Source organism: Sylvia atricapilla, chromosome 2 (genome assembly GCF_009819655.1).
Source record: "Sylvia atricapilla isolate bSylAtr1 chromosome 2, bSylAtr1.pri, whole genome shotgun sequence".
NCBI lineage: Eukaryota > Metazoa > Chordata > Aves > Passeriformes > Sylviidae > Sylvia > Sylvia atricapilla.
In genome coordinates, this window is record NC_089141.1 from 77,602,363 (window position 1) to 77,621,006 (window position 18,644).

Genomic DNA, 18,644 nt, shown 5'->3' on the forward strand with positions numbered 1-18,644 from the left:
GAAGTAAATTGGACATAAAAGGGTTTTTTTGAGTTGTACTCTGATTTTTTTGTTGTTTTTTTTTTGGCTTGGGTTTAATGAGGCTGGGTTCAACAGAAGAGGAGGATGGGACCTGAAGTCTAACTTTGTGCTTTTGTTACCCAGGCTGGAAAAACCATTGAATTTTGTGTTGCTCGGTGGTGGGCAAGCCTTAGTGATGTTAGCATTAATTACACAATTTCTTTCCATGGTGTCCTTTGTGGTGCTCCTCAGCTAAATATGGTAAGTTTTCCAGACTGCTTATGTTGAATTATTGTGAAATCCTATGGTATGTCAGAAAAAGCCCAGCTTTTCTTCCTTCTTGCCTGTATTTAGAAACAGTGGAAGTATTTTTTGTATGTGAGACTTTCATGTTCTCTCTTTAAAATTGTTAAATAGGACTTCAGTCCCAGAGAAATGCCAGTTACCATTATTTATTTTTCTTATATATCTTTTTATTATAAACCAGTAGTGAAAAAGGGGAAAAAACTCAAAAAAAAAACCCAAAATCAGCACCAGTAGAAAAAACATACTAAAAGGCTGAAAATATAAATACGCTTACAGTATTTTATGTAAAGTGTTTTATGTAAATAAACTTCACTGGGACCACAGTTCTTGAACTTGAATATCTAGACTACCATTGCTAAAACAACAACACTCTCAATCCCATATTCAGAGTAAAATTTTGTTAAAATTAATTTTCTATTGAGATGTGGTGATTGGCTTGAGATTCATCATTTAGGGCAGTTGTACAGTGTGTGGGCCAGTGTCATGATTCCTAATGGTCTGTGATACTAAAGGATTGAGAAACTTGCTTAAAACATTTATGTGATATCTACAGTACTTTGTCTTGGTCCTGTGTTCTTTGCTGTTCTATGCAACCTGGCTGGGCTTGTCACTGGCTCCCTCTGGACAGAGCCCTTTGAGAACTGGTACCGGCATAAAGCAGCACTGTGCTAATCTGTCTTGACTCATGCCTGTTTTTCAGCTTAAGGCCAAAGCAAATTATAGCTGTCTCATGGGTGAATTTGGATGTGTTCAGGCTCTAAGAGCTGAATAAACTGAAGAAGAAATAGTGAGGGCAGTGTGTTAAGGTACCAGGTCTTGAACTGGTAGAACAGAAAATTAAAGAGCTCTTGGTGATGGTGTGCGCAGAAGCTGCCCCCAGCCCAGCAGGATTATACCGAATGAACAATGGACAGTGAAAAATCAGAGAATACAAACAGTCTTGCCCTTCATTTTTGAGCACCAGTAACTTACATAAAATAAATTTCAGTAGTGCTCATATTCTAATGTCTTTGTCATGGGATACTACTAGAAATAAACTTCTCAAATTATTTTGCCCATCACCAAGTCTATGTATGCAGTATTGTTTCTCTTTTAGAGTTAATAGAGTTAATCTATTCTGTAATAATAGTCCTGGGAAGCACCATAAAATACTTATTTTAATATTCTGAATTGTATATATTGAATTACATACTGAAAGTAAGTAATCCTAAATGCACAAACAAATGCAGTCCTGCCTGAAGTATGACTTGCCAGTTCAGCACAAAGTATTTATATTAGGAACGGAAAAAAATGAGCAACTGGAGCTTAAGTTTTATTTATACAAGTTTTACAAGTCCCAGTATTATCTGCTGTTGTAAAATAGAGATGCAATTTTTGACACTTTAAAAATTATTGTTAAAGTATAAACAATTACAGCTTATGTTGTATTTTTGAGGGTTGTAACAGGTGGTCCCCATCTGATGCTGTAAGTGCACAGAAGCATAATTGTTCTGTACTCTTCTCATAGCACGCTTCAGAAGGCATCGTACGGTTTGATGTTCAGTCCCTGCTGAAATACGAAGATATTGCTCCATGCATAAATCTGAAAAGCTGGGTTCAAACACTCAGGTAGAGTTTCTGGGGAGCTGTTGGGGAGACTGGGAAAACTCATACATAGAGTTAAAACAGTAATGCGTTAGCAGTGAAATTCAGGATTACAAAAATACTCCTGTCAAATTCAAGCTAGCTTTGGAAGCACCAATACTTTCTCAGCATTCTCTTCTTTACAGTGAATTTTTCAATACAAATTACTTTCCTTGAGCTAATTTGAAAGAAGAAAAATTTACAGAAATATTTCACGCTTTCCAAACACTTAAAGGGAAAAGACACTTAATACCTAAATAAAAATATTATAGAGTTATTTGGGTTATTACATGCTACTGTTTGCTGTCTTGTTTTTTTTTTCATTTTGTTTTGGTTTTTTGAGGGGTTTTTTTGGTAAGAAGCTGCTTGGGATCCTGCCAAATTTTGACCTGGGAAGACTATGCTTTCTCTCTTGCTTGATTAAAAGCGTTTCTGTAGAATCTGGTGCAGATTTGGTTTTTTTTTGTGGAAAGCTATGTTTACCTTGTTAGTTTGACAAGTGCTTATTTGGTGTAAACTTTACTGGAAGATTTCTAACCAGTGCCACAGTGATTAAAATTGGTCACTTCAGAAAGATAAAGAAATGCCATGTGGTTTAAGTGGTATTTTTGAGATGTGGGACAGACAATTTTGCAGTGGTTGTTAATCCAAAGTTTTCCATTATTTGGACCTGTCAGTGGAGACCTTGGTGTAACTGGAACTGAGGTTGCCAGGAGTTTAATGAACATATCACCTAACGTTAGATTCAGAAATAATCCATTTGATGTGCCCTAAAGGAGGAAATAAAACAGTCCCTTTATGTAGCTTTGCCTCATTCTTAGTTGGAAGAATGGAAATGCTCTTTACTCTCTGTAAGGCACTCATCTGACAGTAAATGAACTGCAATTAAGTAAACTATGCAGAAATATTTATGCATTTAAATTAAGGCAGGAGTAATGTCTCTTGAATGAACTAATGAGTCATAACACACAAGGAGAATTACTGAATGGCTTTTCATTCTGTCTCTTATTTCAAATGCTTGGAGACAGGGTGAATGTTAGGGAAACATATCATGTGTGGTATTACTCAGTTCTTAAGACTTCTGTCAGCAGTCTATCTAGTGTCTGCTAGACTAGGAAACGTGGGTAAAATGGACTTGTGGTCTGACGCAGCACCCATATTTTACTGGGCGAGTAGTCTGTGCCCTTGCTGATGAAAGAGCTGGCAGAACCTTAGAATCAAATTCTGCTCATATAGTTAGAGGTAATCCGATCTAATGAATGTAATGTAAACTAAAATGATGCCAGACCACCCTGATTCTGCTATTCTTTATTTCTGAAGCTTAGGTTTTTCCTATATCGTTTTTATTTTGTTTGTGTTCCTTGACGTTTGAGGTCTAAGATGTTTGCCTGCCCTGAACTTTGGCTGCTTTTCCCAACTGTATCACAGTTCACAGACACTCCGTAGTGTACATTCTTCTGTGTTCCTACTCAGATTTCTGTAAGGCTTCTTATATTCTCTGAAGATACAGCCTTCTGTAACAAGGAATTATCAATTGTTCTGTCTTCTAATTGCAGTCCCATTAATCTTTCAGTTACGAATGCAAGCATTATTTTCAGCATGACTATTAGAAATGTAACCTGAATTTTTTTTTTCCGTGAACTTTTAGTGGTCTTTAATTTTGAGCATTTGGACATGCTTACTACGTTCCTTCTATTTTTTATTTTTTTTTTGGCAGTGTCTGTAGTGTCACTAAACCTTGTTTTTGGACTGACAAAATTTAACTGAGGAATTTATGCTGCTTGGATAGTTCCAGTAGATGAGATGGTAGGGCATGTGTTTAATTCAGTTGTACCTTAGAATGTTTCTACTTGAGCAAGACAAATATTGGTAGAGGATACATGTTTCTCAAGAGAACCTTTTGTTGTTTAACTGCAGACCAGTGAGTGCAAAAATAAAACCTTTGGGCTCCAGAGATATTTTACCAAATAATCGCCAACTGTATGAGATGATTTTGACCTATAACTTCCATCAGGTAAGTGTTATTGTAGCTGGTTTTTTTAAAGTTAATAATAAACACAGCATGTTTATTATTACACAGCATGTAAAACCAGGCCTTAATTTAAACTGGATTTCTCTCAGTAAGGAGGTCTAGAGTCACACTCTAGACTCTCTAGTCAAACTTCTCATTTGGTCCACTTTAAAAGCTACTGTTGTTTGAAACAGCCTACTGTTCAGTTATCTTTTTGAATATGCATGTGAGAATTGTACTTGTTTTATTCTGTAGTAGATTAAATGCCTTTATTTTTCTTTTAATAGCCTAAGAGTGGAGAAGTAACTCCAAGCTGTCCACTTCTTTGTGAATTATTGTATGAATCTGAATTTGATAGTCAGCTCTGGATTATTTTTGACCAGAACAAAAGACAGATGGGTTCAGGAGATGCCTATCCACACCAGGTACAGAGTAATGTATTTATTTTACCTTTTGTTTGCTGCAAACTGTGAAAGTGTTCATTGTTTTTCACTTCCCAAGACTCCTGTTAGCTCTTTACATTTTCTGATGCATAGTTTTCATGTTCTTATATATTCACAAGAAGACATACGTACAAGACATACAGGAAGGTTCAATGGTGATGCATATGTATCAAAAAAAGACAGATATGTGTCCATAAAATAGAACGTGATTTTTTTTTTCTCTCCTGAGGTAGGAGAAAGAGGAAAAGCTGTTAACTTCTGATTTCTTGTGATTTTACCTTTTCAAGAAATGAGTTTAAAATCATGCTGTTCTTTGTTTTGACTTTTTTTACGAAGACATATCTTAAACTTCTCTGTGCAAGGCGGAAAGGATCCATTATTTTTTCCATTATTTTCCTGTGGTCTGACTTGTGTGCTGATAGAATAGAGGCTTCTGTACTCATGAATGCTGTCCTCTGTGTTGTTGATATCTTCAAACAGCCTTTTTCATGCTTCAGCTTTGTTTGCTTCCTGTTGCCATCTTTGAAAGGGAGGTTTTTGCCCAGCACTTGTAGATACTCTATTCTTTATGGGAATCTTTTTGTGCCTTAACAGGATGTGTGTCTGGATCATGGGGGAAATAGATAGAAATAATTTTTAAAAAATCATAAAAGGCACATTTTTCATGATTTTTTGTTTTGAAATTGTTTTTTACCAATATAAAATCACAGTTGAACATCACCAAAGTAATGTTAATTTTGATAGATTGGTCATTCTGGAAGTGTAAAAAACACAGTTTCAAGAGACATGCTTTAAAGATTATAAATTATTTTCAGAAACTGCATTGCATAAACTTCTGTTCCTTAATCTGCATTTTTAAGATACTGTAAAATCTAGACATCGCCATAGTGCTTTGTTACTTAGACCTGGTGGACTATGATGCTGTAAATCTCTGGTGTTGTGCATCATATGACAATTCTAAAGCAATTAAAAATTATTTAATCTAGGAAGAAATACCAACAGGAAGCATGATTCCAGCCCAGGAGAGGGATATTCCTGAAGCAGGGCAGTTCTGCATTATTGTTCCTTTCTACTCAGGGCTGCCTTCTGTATTACTGCAGCAGTATCAGAAAGAAGACTTAGCATACTACTGTTCATAACAGCCACATGTTGCCCTGTTGGTTGATAAAAATGAAAGAATGTTTTCCAAACTAAAAATTTCAGAGTCTGGAGGTTTTTTCCTTGGGTGATTTGGGGTGGGGAGAGATTCTTATTTTTTGTTTTGGTTTTGTTTTTGGGGGGTTTTTTAAGTAATGAGGATGGTGTTTTGTGCATATTCCTGAGTAAGAAGCTCAGGACAAAGAGTCTGTCAGCTTTTTAAACTGCATCTCGCAGAAATACTGGGTCCCTTGGTGTGAAAATTGGTACAGCGTTTGAGACAGCAGCAGGTATTCTGTGATCTAAACTGCAAAGCGCCCCAACATAGTAAATTGAAAATGTATTAAGGCAAACCTGCAGAGGTTTTCAAGTGAAAGCTTAACTTTCTGATTATTATTTTAACAGCTAAAACAGTATTAAAATAGGAACAAATTATGTCAGTCTGTTTTGTGGTCTAAAAACTCAATTTTTTTTCAGGCAGTACAAAATGTGTTCTGGCTGCTACCATGTCTTGAAAGAGCTCTTGTTTTCAGGAGATTCCAAGACCAAGCCATCTAGTATAGTTTAAATGGCTAGAGCTATATGGATCAAGAACATGACAGTCTTATTTCTGGGGTTTGGAGGGTCTTTTATGAATGGTGAAATACTTAATTGTGATATTGATGAGACCACCTTCTTCTTTCAGTATTCTGTGAAGCTGGAAAAAGGAGATTACACTATTCGGTTACAAATCCGTCATGAGCAGAACAGTGAGCTGGATCGCATCAAAGACCTGCCATTTATTGTTTCTCATAGATTGTCTAGTACCTTGAGCTTAGATATTTATGAAAACCATAGCCTTGCACTCTTAGGGAAGAAGAAATCCAACAGTTTGACTTTACCACCAAAACACAGTCAGCCATTCTTTGTTACATCTCTTCCTGATGACAAGTAAGTTACAAAGTGTTGTTTTTCTCATCTGCATCTAGGCAGCTGCTTTGGTACCTCATAAAATGATACTTTAACGGTGTATGCCTGTTCAGGCTTGGTAATTCCTCGTGTTGCTCTTTGCCTGTTTGGTTTCTTTGTTGTAGTTTCCGTGGAGCCTTAGTGAATCTGATTATAACACTGAACTTACTTTCTTTGAACAGAATACCTAAAGGAGCAGGACCGGGCTGTTACCTTGCAGGAAGCCTTACTCTGTCTAAAACAGAACTTGGAAAGAAAGCTGTGAGTATATGGAATGGATGACAGGGATTTTTTCTGAATTTTTTTCTAGCAAGCAAATGGCATGCCAGAAAGTGCTATATTGTATGGGATGAGTACTTTAAAGAGCATTAGGTTTGGTAACATAACACATTGTAGAAGCGGTTGTTTCATTATAAAGTCAGCATAACTTCTAAGTAGTTCTGTTATTATTTTCATCTTCTAATTTCAAATATAATTGCATTTTCTGAATTTTGAGTTTTAATTATTTTGCTCTGAAATCTTTTATTTCTAGAAACAACTGCATTCTTGTTGGTGTGGAGCCTTTAAAATTGACCTTCTGTAACTCCCCAGCTTAATGTAATTTTTGAATGTAAAATACGTGCCTATAGTGTTATGTGCATGTTGGTTCTGTAATACTCTTCATTGCATGCATGCAATATTCAGCAAGAACACGTGTTTTCTAAACACATAAATGTTACTGATACCAAGCAGTAGAAATTTTGCTGACTCAAATACATAAACAGATTTTATTACCTGCTACACACTGATGTTGTCAACCACTATTATGATTGTATGCTTCAACAGAATGGTATAAGATCTCTGTGTTTGAGGCTAGAAAAAAAGATGAAGGATCTTTTTTGCTCATAACACAGCATGCTGTGAAAGTTTTTTTAATTTGTATGACTGTGTAATGCAACTATTATAGTAACTATGTCACTTTTCTGTGTATCTGGTGCTACAGTGTTTAGAAGATTCCCTTAGCTGTTTTTAAATTTTAGTCAATCCTAGTGATTGTTAGTACTCAGAGGTAGTTGATTGATGTCCATATATCACTAGATGTGGCTAAACAACATTTATAAAACTAGAGTATGTCTTCATAGAAAATAAGTTTCTGTGAGTAGGTTGGCATATACCTTTAGATCTTGTTGAGCATAAATGTTTAGTGAATTCAGTCTGAATTGGTTGTACTTTTGGGGCAGATGGCATGTAGCTGCAAGTGAGAATGTATCAGGAGAATTTATGTATCAGGAAAAACCCGGTAGCTAGGTGCTCTGAAATATCTAGCTTATATTTCTTTGTGATTCCTGTGAGGTTGCAAGTGTGCTTTTATAAAATCCGTGATAAATCCATTACACTAGTGTAATTTAGTTTTCCTAGCTAGAATTGTGCACTTCCTTGAACTATTGGTTGGAATCTTGCATGTTTTGTGTTAAAACCAGACTAAGTGGCTATGTACAGTGATTTCTGGCATAAGAAGCAGGAGATAGGTAGATACAGCCTGTCAAATTTAATGTGATGGAAAATACCTAAGATCTTACACAGAAATTCTAGCTGAGGTGTTTCTTATGTCATAGCCCAAAGCATTAGTGTTATGGTCATATTTTAATGGAAAAAGGATGGTATCAAATAGTATCTGATACTTTCTGCTGCCTTTAGTGTACCTCAGTATCTACCAGGAGACAAAAAAGGAGGACTAGGCAGCAAAGTTGTCTCTAAGTCAGTGGATGGATGCAAGGTAGGGGAAAATGTATCTAATTTGTCTATGTTGATTATGAAATAAAGCAATGCCACTAGACAGTAAAAAATCTAAAATTCTGAGAGTGAATTTCTGTAATTTATTAATTGAAGCTAAGTGGTTAACAACACTTGCTTATATTGCAGGAGTAATGGATTGTATATACAGTGATGCATTGGTTTATTAATTTTAAAAACTTGAAAGAGCATGCTTTAAGAGCATGTTTGATCATAGATGTGAATCTCTGAAAGTTGGAAATCTGTAGGTTGGAAGTATAATAATAATTGTACAGAGAAGGTGTCTCCATCCTGTATGGTGTGTGCATGTTTTCTTACAGTATGTTATTCTAACTCCCAGGGGCAGTCTGCAGCAAAACGACAAGGAAAATTTAAAAAGGTACTGAATGTTAGTTTTTGAAAAAGATATACTGAAGTCTTTTTGCATATGACTTAAAGAATTTGTCTACCAGTCTTGGTTTTTAATTTGTCTTCATCTACTTGCTTAGACCTTAGTTATTTACTTCAGCACCTTAAATATGTTTACTGGTAGAATGATTAAACACTACTGTAACACATAGCTGAGAGGCACGTGAGCATCTGTATACTTCTGCAATAAGTGCTGTAAAAATGCATGTGATGTTAGTGGTCTGCAATTTTTCTTGTTATTAAATACTCAGGAATGTTCAATGTTTCTGGTAAAGACTTTTTGTGGCAAGTGTTTCTGCCTATTCTGTCTGCAGGTTGAGAATCAAATGTGAACCTAACACTTGGAATTGAATAATTGAGTATCTAACTGTATTCCTAGTCTACTAAGTTGAGACTTGTCTTCTTTACAGGCATAAAAAATATACAGTAGGAAGCTAGAGTTTATACAGTCGTATAGCAGGTAGTAATATTCACAGAATGAATTCTGGAGCATGTATAAGATAGTTTAGAAAGGGGGTGACTTTCAGTATAACACTTTAATATTGTGCTTTCTTGTATTTTCACATCAGGTAATACAATATTTTGCCAGCAGTCAGTGTGAAACAGTTTACTTAAACAAATGCAAAAATATATTTTACTAGACTACCTACATAAGATGACTGGTTTTTTTCTTGTTCTTAAGTTGTAAAGGCATTTACTGTCTGTTGATTTCAAGGTACTTTGTTCTGGAGTGACGTGCAGATTAGTCAGGATTCTTGTTAGAAGTAAGACCTGAGAACCATAAATAACATAGTTTATAGTCATATTCTGTTATTTTGTGAATAGTAAGCTGGAAGCTGAACCTGCTAACTTACTCTGGTCTTGGTGTCTTAACCATATCGGAATGAGATTAGGATTTCCATGAGAGATTTTAGTGTATGTTCTGAGTTTTATTTTCATACCTGAAAATCGTGCAGAGCACTTTCAGAAAGATAATTTGAAATCCCATGTGAGTGCATGGCTTCCTAGTAAATAGAGTATGAGATCTTCACTAAATGAATCTCTAACAAGGGAATTAAAGTCTAATGATAATACAATTAGAATAACAAAACCTATTAAAGAGATTCCTGAGGTTGTGGGTTTTGGGGGTTGCTTTGGGGTTGTTGTTGTTGTTTTTTTTGAGATGTTGCTTGGTGGGTTGGTTTTGTTGGAGTTTTTCTGGGAGGTTTTCTTTGGTTTTTGAACAGAGATTTGTATTCAGATCCGAGTAGTAAAATCACCCAAGCCAAAATAAAGGCTGTTCTTCTTGTTACTTCCATCTATTACTCATCAGTGTTCTAGCAGCACATAAACTGTTGGACTAATTCAGGGCTCCATCTTCAGCCATGTGCTCTTCAGCATCTTCATAAATGGCTTGGACACAGGACTGGAAGGGATACTGAACAAGTCTGCAGACAAGATGAAACTGAGAGGAGCTGTTGTCTCCCTTGAGGGCAGGGGAGGCCCTGCAGAGAGGCCTTGACAAAATAGGGAGCTGGCAATCACAGTCTGTATGAAGTTCAACAAGGGAAAGTGCTGGATTCTGCACCTGGGATGGGGCAACCATGGATGTGTGTTACAGAGAGGGGAATGAGAGGCTGGAAAGCAGTGCCATGGAAAGGGACCTGGAGGTCCTGATCAGTGGCAAGATGAACCTGAGTCAGCAGTGCCCTGGCAGCCAGGAGGGCCAAGTGTGTCCTAGGAGCATCAGGCACAGCAGCACCAGTGGGATTGTCCTCCTCTGCTCTGCACTGGGACAGCCTCACCTTGAATATTGTGTGCAGTTTTGGGTGCCACAGTATCAGAAAGACATTGGAACTATTAGAGAGTGTCCTGGGGAGGGCAACAAAGATGGTGAAGGGCCTAGAGGGGAAGCCATATGAGGAGCAGCTGAGGTCACTTGGTCTGTCCAGCCTGGAGGAGACTGAGGGGACACCTCATTGCCACCTGCAACTTCCTCACGAGGTAAGGTGAGGCCACAGGCACTGGTCTCTTCTCTATGGTGACCAGTGGCAGGACCTGAAATGGCCTGAAGTTGTGTTAGGGGAGGTTTAGTTTGGATATTAGAAGATTCTTCGCTCAGAGAGTGGATGGGCTCTGGCACAGGCTCCCCAGGGAAGTGGTCACAGCACCAGCGTGACAGAGTTCAAGAAGTGTTCAGACAATGCTCTCAAGGCACATGGTGTGATAGTGGGGATAGTGCAATGCAGGGCCAGAAGCTGGACTCGATGATCCTTTGGTCTGTTCCAACTCAGCATATTTGGTGAAACAAAACAACAGTGTATTTTAGAGCATTGTTCTGTAAGAGCTCCAGTAATTAATGCATTTTTCTGAGAATGCAACGCAAAGGCTTTCCTAGTTTAAAAATTTTGGTGTTTACCCTGCCCTGTCATATGCTTACATGCAGTTAAGATGTTTCCCAACACAGAAAACTTGTTAATGTATTTCTTCAGTGATTCAGTCTGTCAAAAAAGTATATGTAGATTTTTCATATTTTTCAGAGATGGATTCAGGCCCTCTGTAAGATTAGTAGCCCTCTGTACCACAAGGGCAAACTGCTGGCTCGTGTTCAACCTGGTGCCCACCAGGGTGCCAATCTGCTTTCCTACTGGATGGCCCCCAGCATGTAGTGTGCCTGGATTTATTCTTTTCCAGATCTTACACTTTCTTTGTTGAACTTCAGTGAGGCTTCTGTTGAACCCATTTCTGCAGCCTTTTGAAGTCCCTCTGGATGGCAGCAGATTCCCTGGCATATGAGCCGCCTCCTCCAAGTTTGGTGCCACTGGCAAATGTGCTGAGGCTGCCTTCTGCCCCATCATCCAAGTAATCAGTGAAGGCATCAAACAGGGTTCAATCCAGAATTGACCCCTAGGGCACACAATTAGTTAGTGACCTCCAACTGCATGTCACTGATGACCCTCTGAGCCTGGACACTGAGCAGGTTTCAATCCACCTGACTGCATCTCTGTTTTGCATAAAAGCGGTTTGTGGTTGTGCCAGGAAATAGCAGCCTAGTTTTCCAAGATAGTTAATTCTTTTATATCTGTACAAAAATGTCAGGGGGTCCTTTCCACATAATAAACAGGTCTTTGTTTTCAGTTGTGATGCAGTTACAGTCTGATTACTTTTTCCCTTTGTCTCCAAGCTTTGTCCAGAACATAGTTAAAATGAAAAACATATTATTGACTTTTTCAGGTCTGTAAGAATAATTTTTGTTGGTTTACATAGTGCAGCTTTTGAGCAGCAATATGTAACACTGAGCCAAGGGATGGAAATTTTCTACATCTGTTTCCCTATTCTACTATTCTTTCTTCCAATTTAAAGCAAAAAATGCATTATGCAGATATTGATAAGTACTAGTGGAAGACTTACAAATGCCATTGTGAAGTCATATGTAAAAGGGTGACTTCCTTTTAGCATTTAGACACTATCCCTGTTTAATCATGAGGCATTAAAAAATAGGATGAAGTATGTGTCTGATACAGTTTTGTGTAAGCCTGCCTCGTAACTTCAAGAAGCTTAATTAATTTCTCATTAAATGAGAGTTGCCAGGAAAATAAGCAACACTGCACAAATTGTATGCATCTTAAAGCAGATTCAAATTCCATATATATATATTCATCAGTATGTGCAGATAGGCATTAATAAGAAGATACTTATTAAAGGGAAAATGAGACCTGGGATGTGTTACTGGAGGGAGCTTTTTTTCCCCTGTGGTTAGTTTTGCTGAGAATGCTTTGAAGTACAAATAAAAATAATTTTATATGTGTTTTACATATAAAGTACTACACGTTAGAATACCAGACAGAAGTCTAAATTGAAATTGTGAAGCCAAATTAACTGTTAATTAAGCTCTTTTAAGAGGTGATGTTTTGATGGCACTGCGATTGTTAATGTGTGTAGTTTGTAGTTCAGTTAAAAGTAAACCCAGTGAGGCTTACAAGGCTCCACAGAGTATACTGACAAAAGTGCTTATCCTGTGTGCTTCCCAATTTCTCAATACTGCCTATCTTTTTAGAGCATAAATTTGAAAGTTTCCTTAAAGTAATTTTTTCAGTGGATAATATGCGCACTTGTTGTCTTTCTCTGTCTATAGCTCTCTATTTTTTATAGTTATATATAAAATTGAAATCCAGTACACTACTCTAGGAATTCTGGTACTGTCACAGAGAAATTTGAATAAGAAAACAGACTGGAGTGCTGAACTGTGAAGAGCTGCCTTTCTTCTCCTTAGTCTCTATTGATGAATGTTTCCGAAATGTAGTGATGAATGTATTGGCAATCACTGTGCCACTCTGAGATCTTCTGGTACCGAGGGAGTTGCCAAGTGTTATAAATGATCTTAGTGTTTGCAGATAAAATAAGTCAGTTAATCTTAATGGCCTGTAATAGTTAGTTAAATGTGATAATAACCTAAACTTCACTTATCCCATGAAATGAGTTTTAGGTCTGTGAAGAAGTCTACTCTGTAAGCTCTTTGGAGAGGAAAGTGCCTGGGTCTGAAGTTCATTTTTTGTTTTCCTTTCAGTGGTCATAGCTTGTAAGGCTTGCAGAACCTCATGAGACCAAAAGTACCTCTATGAGAGAATGGGGAGATGACATTTTACTGTTGATGATTTAGCTACATAGGGTTAGTCTCTCAAAATGCAAGTGTTCATCCACATAAGCAAGATTTTGTTAATCCAATTATGTTTGGTTTAAAACTTAAACCAGAGAGCCTTCTTATATAGACAGGGCTTAAGAATGAAGAGGTCATCTAGATATGTAACTCCAAAAATACGCTGCCAAGTGAAATGAAAAGGGACTTTCAGAAAGAAAATCCTCTACTCTTGGAAGAATATTTCTTAGAAAGGCAGGTTTCTTTCATAGGAAAATACTAGTCTTGATAGAGGACATCTTTTTTAAGATACTGTAAATTTAGATTTTTGTGCTGAACTAGCTTTTAGACTTCTTAAAATGTTTGGTTTGCTTTAGTGATTTATATTGTTGCTTTCTACTCTTCTTAGTACCTTAGTGATCCACACGCCATGTTCCTGACCTCTGTATCTTCCTGTGTGTACTTACTTCTATCACCTGTTTTGTCATGCTCTGGCCTAGGTCTTGCTGGAGGCTCATTTAGGTGTATTGACTGGTTGTGCACTTTATATTTACAATGCGTGTGTGCGGGATAGTCCCTCTGAAAGCTACACTTTAATTCAGATTAGTTATCTAAACTAGTTTTCAAAAAAAAAGTATTTAAATGTCCATGTTGTGATTCTTTGATTACATATTAAGTAGCCGTAAAATTGTTTTAAGGGAATATTGAAATAACTTTTACCAGTATTGTGTTCAGTAACCCACAGCAAGATGCTGGGCTGTTTGAACTGTAAGTTCAAATGAAATTTTTCTGCAGCATGGTTTTTGATTGTTTCAGAAGTGCAGTGTTGAGGTCCATTATTGCAGTTTCTGTCACCATTTTACTTGCTATTTAAGTAACTTTAACTTCATCTTATACAAGGATTCATTTTACTACACAACACTGACCTGGTTTATGGGAAGCATTCCCACAAATGTGTTCTGGAACAGTTGTTAAGAAAAGTTGCATTGCCACAGTAATTGAGCATGCAGGTCAGTATTTTGCACTCACTGTGTTGCAACAGAATAGTGGTTTCTAGAGGATTTAAATGTATGCAGTTTTCTCTGTAAAGTAATGGGACGTGTGCCCTTGCTGTTTAGGGAGAGGCTTGTTTAAAGATTGAAACATTAAAGCCAAAAGGAACAAATGGCCTCACCCAGCAGTTTGATGTTTGAGAAGCAATGGATGGAATCTAATGCTACCTTATTTGCAAACTTTTGTGTAAATTGTCAGGAAATGGACTTCAAGAACATGGTCTGAGTTAAGATTTTTCCCTTTAAATAGCTGTAACTGGTTTTCTCATTGTGGTTATTGACTAGTATAACATCAACTCAAGCTATAGTCTTACTTCTGTTGTACCATTTAAAATTTAAAAAAAAAAAATCTTGCTGTTGTGTCTACTTAATTAGAACTGAGACACAGGTGAAAGTGGAAAGTCTGTGGCAGCAAACTGGAAATCAGTTGACTGTGGATGTGTCAACTAATTCAGTATGCACATGGAAGAAATAGTATCTTAGGAGGAATAAACATATCCTGTGACACGTTTCATGTTTATCCTACTGTAGTATTATTTTTCTAGAATTCAGCCATCTTTATTTGTTTATTGCCAGACTTGTAGGACAGGAGCTCTGTCTTTTTTTCACTTATCCTTTAACCAGGTTATTTGCTTTTTTGTCAACAAACAGAAAACCATGTTCCTTATTCCCTGACTAGTATGTAAAATTATGTGAATGTAAAAATGTCAAAGTGGCTAAATTTTAGGCTTTCTTTTCTTAGACCTAGTGTGCTGTTTTAATATTTACATCCTTGCATTGCTTAGAATAAAAACTTAAAGCAGTTCCTGAATTTTTACTGTCTAATATCTTTGTTCTCAGAATCCTTACTCACTGTATGTGTAGCTCAGAGTAGTTGTTAGCTATGATTTAGCTTTCATATGACATCAAAAATAGTGTAGTATATCCCTCTGAGTATGTGTCTCTTCTCCAACCTCCAGGATGTTCTTACTGTTCATTATCATCTGATACCATCACCATCAAAGAGTAAAAATGGTGGCAAAGAGAAAGAAAAAGAACAGGAAAAAGAAAAAGATGCAAAAGAGGAATTTGCTGAAGCTTTAAGAGACCTAAAAATACAGTGGATGACCAAGTATGTCTGTTGTCATTACTACACAAGCTTGAAGTTCACAAAAATACTCAGAATCTGTACTTTCAGCTTTGTTCTCCTCTCTTCTAGGCTGGATACCACTGACATGTATAGTGAGTTGAAAGAAGCATTTCCTAATCATCTTCCTCTGTATGTTGCAAGACTTCATCAGCTGGATTCTGAAAAGGTTATTTAATGCTTCTTCAACTTGATTTGTTTCAATACACCCATGTGGCCTACACAACAAAGTCTTTCTTTGTGTACATTTGAAAGTGAAGTGACTGTGCTCAGTATTAAAAAGCACAAATTTCTAATTAGAGTGAAAAGTGCTTCCCATGACTGTGATTTAACTAATTCCACAGCAGAATAAAAGACAGTATGCCTAAGCAAAGTGTGTTTGCTCATCAAGTTATGCCCTGTTCAGTTAAACACATTTTAAGTTTTCCTGCTTATTTAGTCTACAGCAGTTTCATTCTGAATGGTGGCTACTGAGACAAACACACATCCTATTCTGTTTCTCTTCTGGACTGGTAATTCCTCCTAGCAGCGTGACTCGGGCAGCTGAGGACAGTAATCCCCTAAAGTGATACAGCTAAATTAAGCTTCCAGCACTGTCCTCAAAAATGAGACCTTTCTTTAAAAATGAACATTTTTCTTTTCATTTGGTTTTGATTTTATATTTATTTCTGAATTGAATAACTGCTACGTTATGTAAGAGTACTGACTTGTACTGAAAGGTGATTTTCTTTCTATAAACTCTGCATTTTGCATATTCCATCCTCATATTTCACAGTTTGTTTTCAGTGAAATGGACTAAGTATGCAGGAAGTCTTGAAGACTTCCTGGGGTGTTTTAAGCAAAATTTGAATGAAGTAGAGAAAAGATGTGTTGAATTATCGAGTGTTATTTCTGCATAGCTTTGCAATCACCCTAATGTTAGAAGAATCAACAGTGAAGTAGTGTGATTTCATGGTGCTGAGCATTTTTCTATTCACCTTTTAGGAGCGAATGAAAAGACTTGATGAAATCGTTGAAGCAGCAAATACAGTAATCTCTCATATTGATCAAACAGCATTAGCAGTATATTTTGCCATGAAGACTGATCCCAGGCCTGATGCAACTACTATAAAAAAGTACCTACCCAGTAAATAATTTTCCTGCATCCTATTTCTGTAGTCTATGTATTTTGTCTCTGCATGTGAGAAATGGAATGACTGTATCTTTTTTTGATAACTTGTATTATTTTTTTGTGGCACAAGCAGTTTAAAATATGACTACACAGTTCTTGTGTTCTCTTAATACATTTCCAGAAATGCAGGGACACTGAAACTTCCAATCTTTTATTTATTCAATAAAATAAACAAGGGTTCTTTCAGGATTTAAATGTATCAGAAAAGTTGGGTATTGAATTGTTGTTGTGTCAAGTTTAATCCCGCCCTCAGAAGGACCACTGGAGTATTAGTAGAAGTATCTGTTTTGGATGCTACTTGCCTTTTCTTTATATTTTGCAACCTTTCCCATCTGTATTTGAAGACAAAATTTACATCAGCCTAAGAAGTAACTGCTGGCAAGAGATTTCATTTGTAAAAAGCGTGGTGACCATGCTTCAGAGTATTTTTGAGACCCATTGTTCTTAAGTTTTAGGTTGTTCTTCTATATTATCAGTATGTATATCCTTAGGAAGATAGTATTTTGAAGGTGACACTTTAGTTTGGAGAACAAGTGATGGATTTTGCTGTGTGTAGCATGGTGCTGTTTTAGTAACAGAACAGCAGATCTGAATATTAGGCCCTTAAAATGGGAGATGCATCTTTGTTGATTATCTATAAAATAGCAGATTTCAGTTGTAAAGTTAGCCTGTCTGTTCTAGCTATCTTGAATCCAGATTTTGTGTAATTCTAGAATTGCTGAAAAAAAGGAAAGCCTTGACATAATAAACTTAATTCTAAACGTTTCTTGGTAAGAGGATCCACTAGGTCATGTGTTTTGAATATAACATCTGAAATTAAACACCAAATTCAGTGGTGCTTTAAATGGATGCAATTCCTTTGAAGTCAGCAGAATTATATCTGCTTATGTTAGTGGTGGATTCGACTCTCTGTTTGTAATGCCAGGAACTATAAAGCTGTATTTCTAGATGCTGACTTACTTTTAGAGTGATGAATTGCCCTTGCCTTAGGTCATCTAAGGCATTTCGTATTTAGAGGAATAATTGAGTATCTTTAATGCATAGTGTCTTTAGGTAATCTTTTATGATTAGTTTAATTTATAGTGAATAGCCTTGTGTGAATAGCCTTTACTAACTGCTGTAAACTTTTTGGCTTAAACTGAGTTAGCACTGTTTCTGTTCTTAAGAGGAGGTATCTGCAAAAGATTCTGAATATTTTTCATACTGTTTTTTTCTCTCCCTAGTGAAATGGAGAAACAGAAGAGTACTTTAGTGGATGCACTTTGTCGAAAAGGAAGTGCTCTGGCTGACCAACTCCTTCATCTGCAGACCCAAGAAGGGGCTGCTTCCAGTGACGCAGAAGGCAAAGATGAGGATCATGAGAGCTGCTCAGAAGCTTTGACAGAGACATTCTGGGAAACAACAAAATGGACTGATCTTTTTGACAGCAAGGTAAGAGACCAGAGCAGGGTTTATTTTTCATTTGCATGTTGGGTTTTCTGATGGTTTCTTCTGGAATTATGCACTGCCTTTGTGTGCACAGCCTTGTACATTCCTTCCCTCTACTTTTCCATTATGTCCCTGTTGTTGTGCTTCCCTTATGACCTTTTTCCACAGAGATTTTGCCAAGCCTGTCAAATCCATGGTAAGCCCATCTCTGTTCAAGTGAATGTAGAGGTTAAGGAAAGGTTGTAAGACAGTACCAGATTTCCACAAAAAAACTGCTTCTTTTATTGAATTGCTTCTTTGTGTACTTTCCAGGGAATATTTTCAATTAACCTCTGCGCTCTTGTAGCTGTACACACAGAAGTGTGCAGAATGCCTACCCTGTTCAGTCCTGCATGCTGTAGCCTCTTCCACACTATAGACAAGAGAAGTTTTGTGTTTTGCTGTCAGTGATGTCTATAGAGGTAAAGGAAGAAACCCTTGGAAATAATTACACTTACATATTTATTAGCACAGACTTCCCTGACATTTCAGAATTCCTTATCCTGAGAGCTGATTTTTTTTTTTCTCCTTCATTCAAGACAGCAATTCCAGAAGGGAAAAAAA

At 36.9% G+C, this 18,644-nt stretch overlaps 1 protein-coding gene across 3 annotated transcripts in view; it reads left to right on the forward strand.

Annotated features, from left to right (window-relative positions):
• Positions 1-18,644, forward strand: part of TPP2 (tripeptidyl peptidase 2) — a 50,828-nt gene that overhangs the window by 24,804 nt on the left and 7,380 nt on the right. For 2 of the 3 annotated variants that reach the window (XR_010742972.1, XM_066313497.1), the window contains exons 18-28: positions 145-261; positions 1,814-1,914; positions 3,847-3,943; positions 4,228-4,365; positions 6,206-6,450; positions 6,651-6,729; positions 8,582-8,620; positions 15,276-15,427; positions 15,515-15,611; positions 16,427-16,557; positions 17,837-18,044. Coding sequence is in view for 2 of the 3 variants with exons in the window: in XM_066313497.1 (XP_066169594.1) it covers positions 145-261; positions 1,814-1,914; positions 3,847-3,943; positions 4,228-4,365; positions 6,206-6,450; positions 6,651-6,729; positions 8,582-8,620; positions 15,276-15,427; positions 15,515-15,611; positions 16,427-16,557; positions 17,837-18,044 (1,404 nt within the window). In the remaining variant the exon portion in view is untranslated. The remainder of the gene's footprint in view (positions 1-144; positions 262-1,813; positions 1,915-3,846; positions 3,944-4,227; positions 4,366-6,205; positions 6,451-6,650; positions 6,730-8,581; positions 8,621-15,275; positions 15,428-15,514; positions 15,612-16,426; positions 16,558-17,836; positions 18,045-18,644) is intronic. The other variant, XM_066313498.1, reaches the window with a different exon arrangement.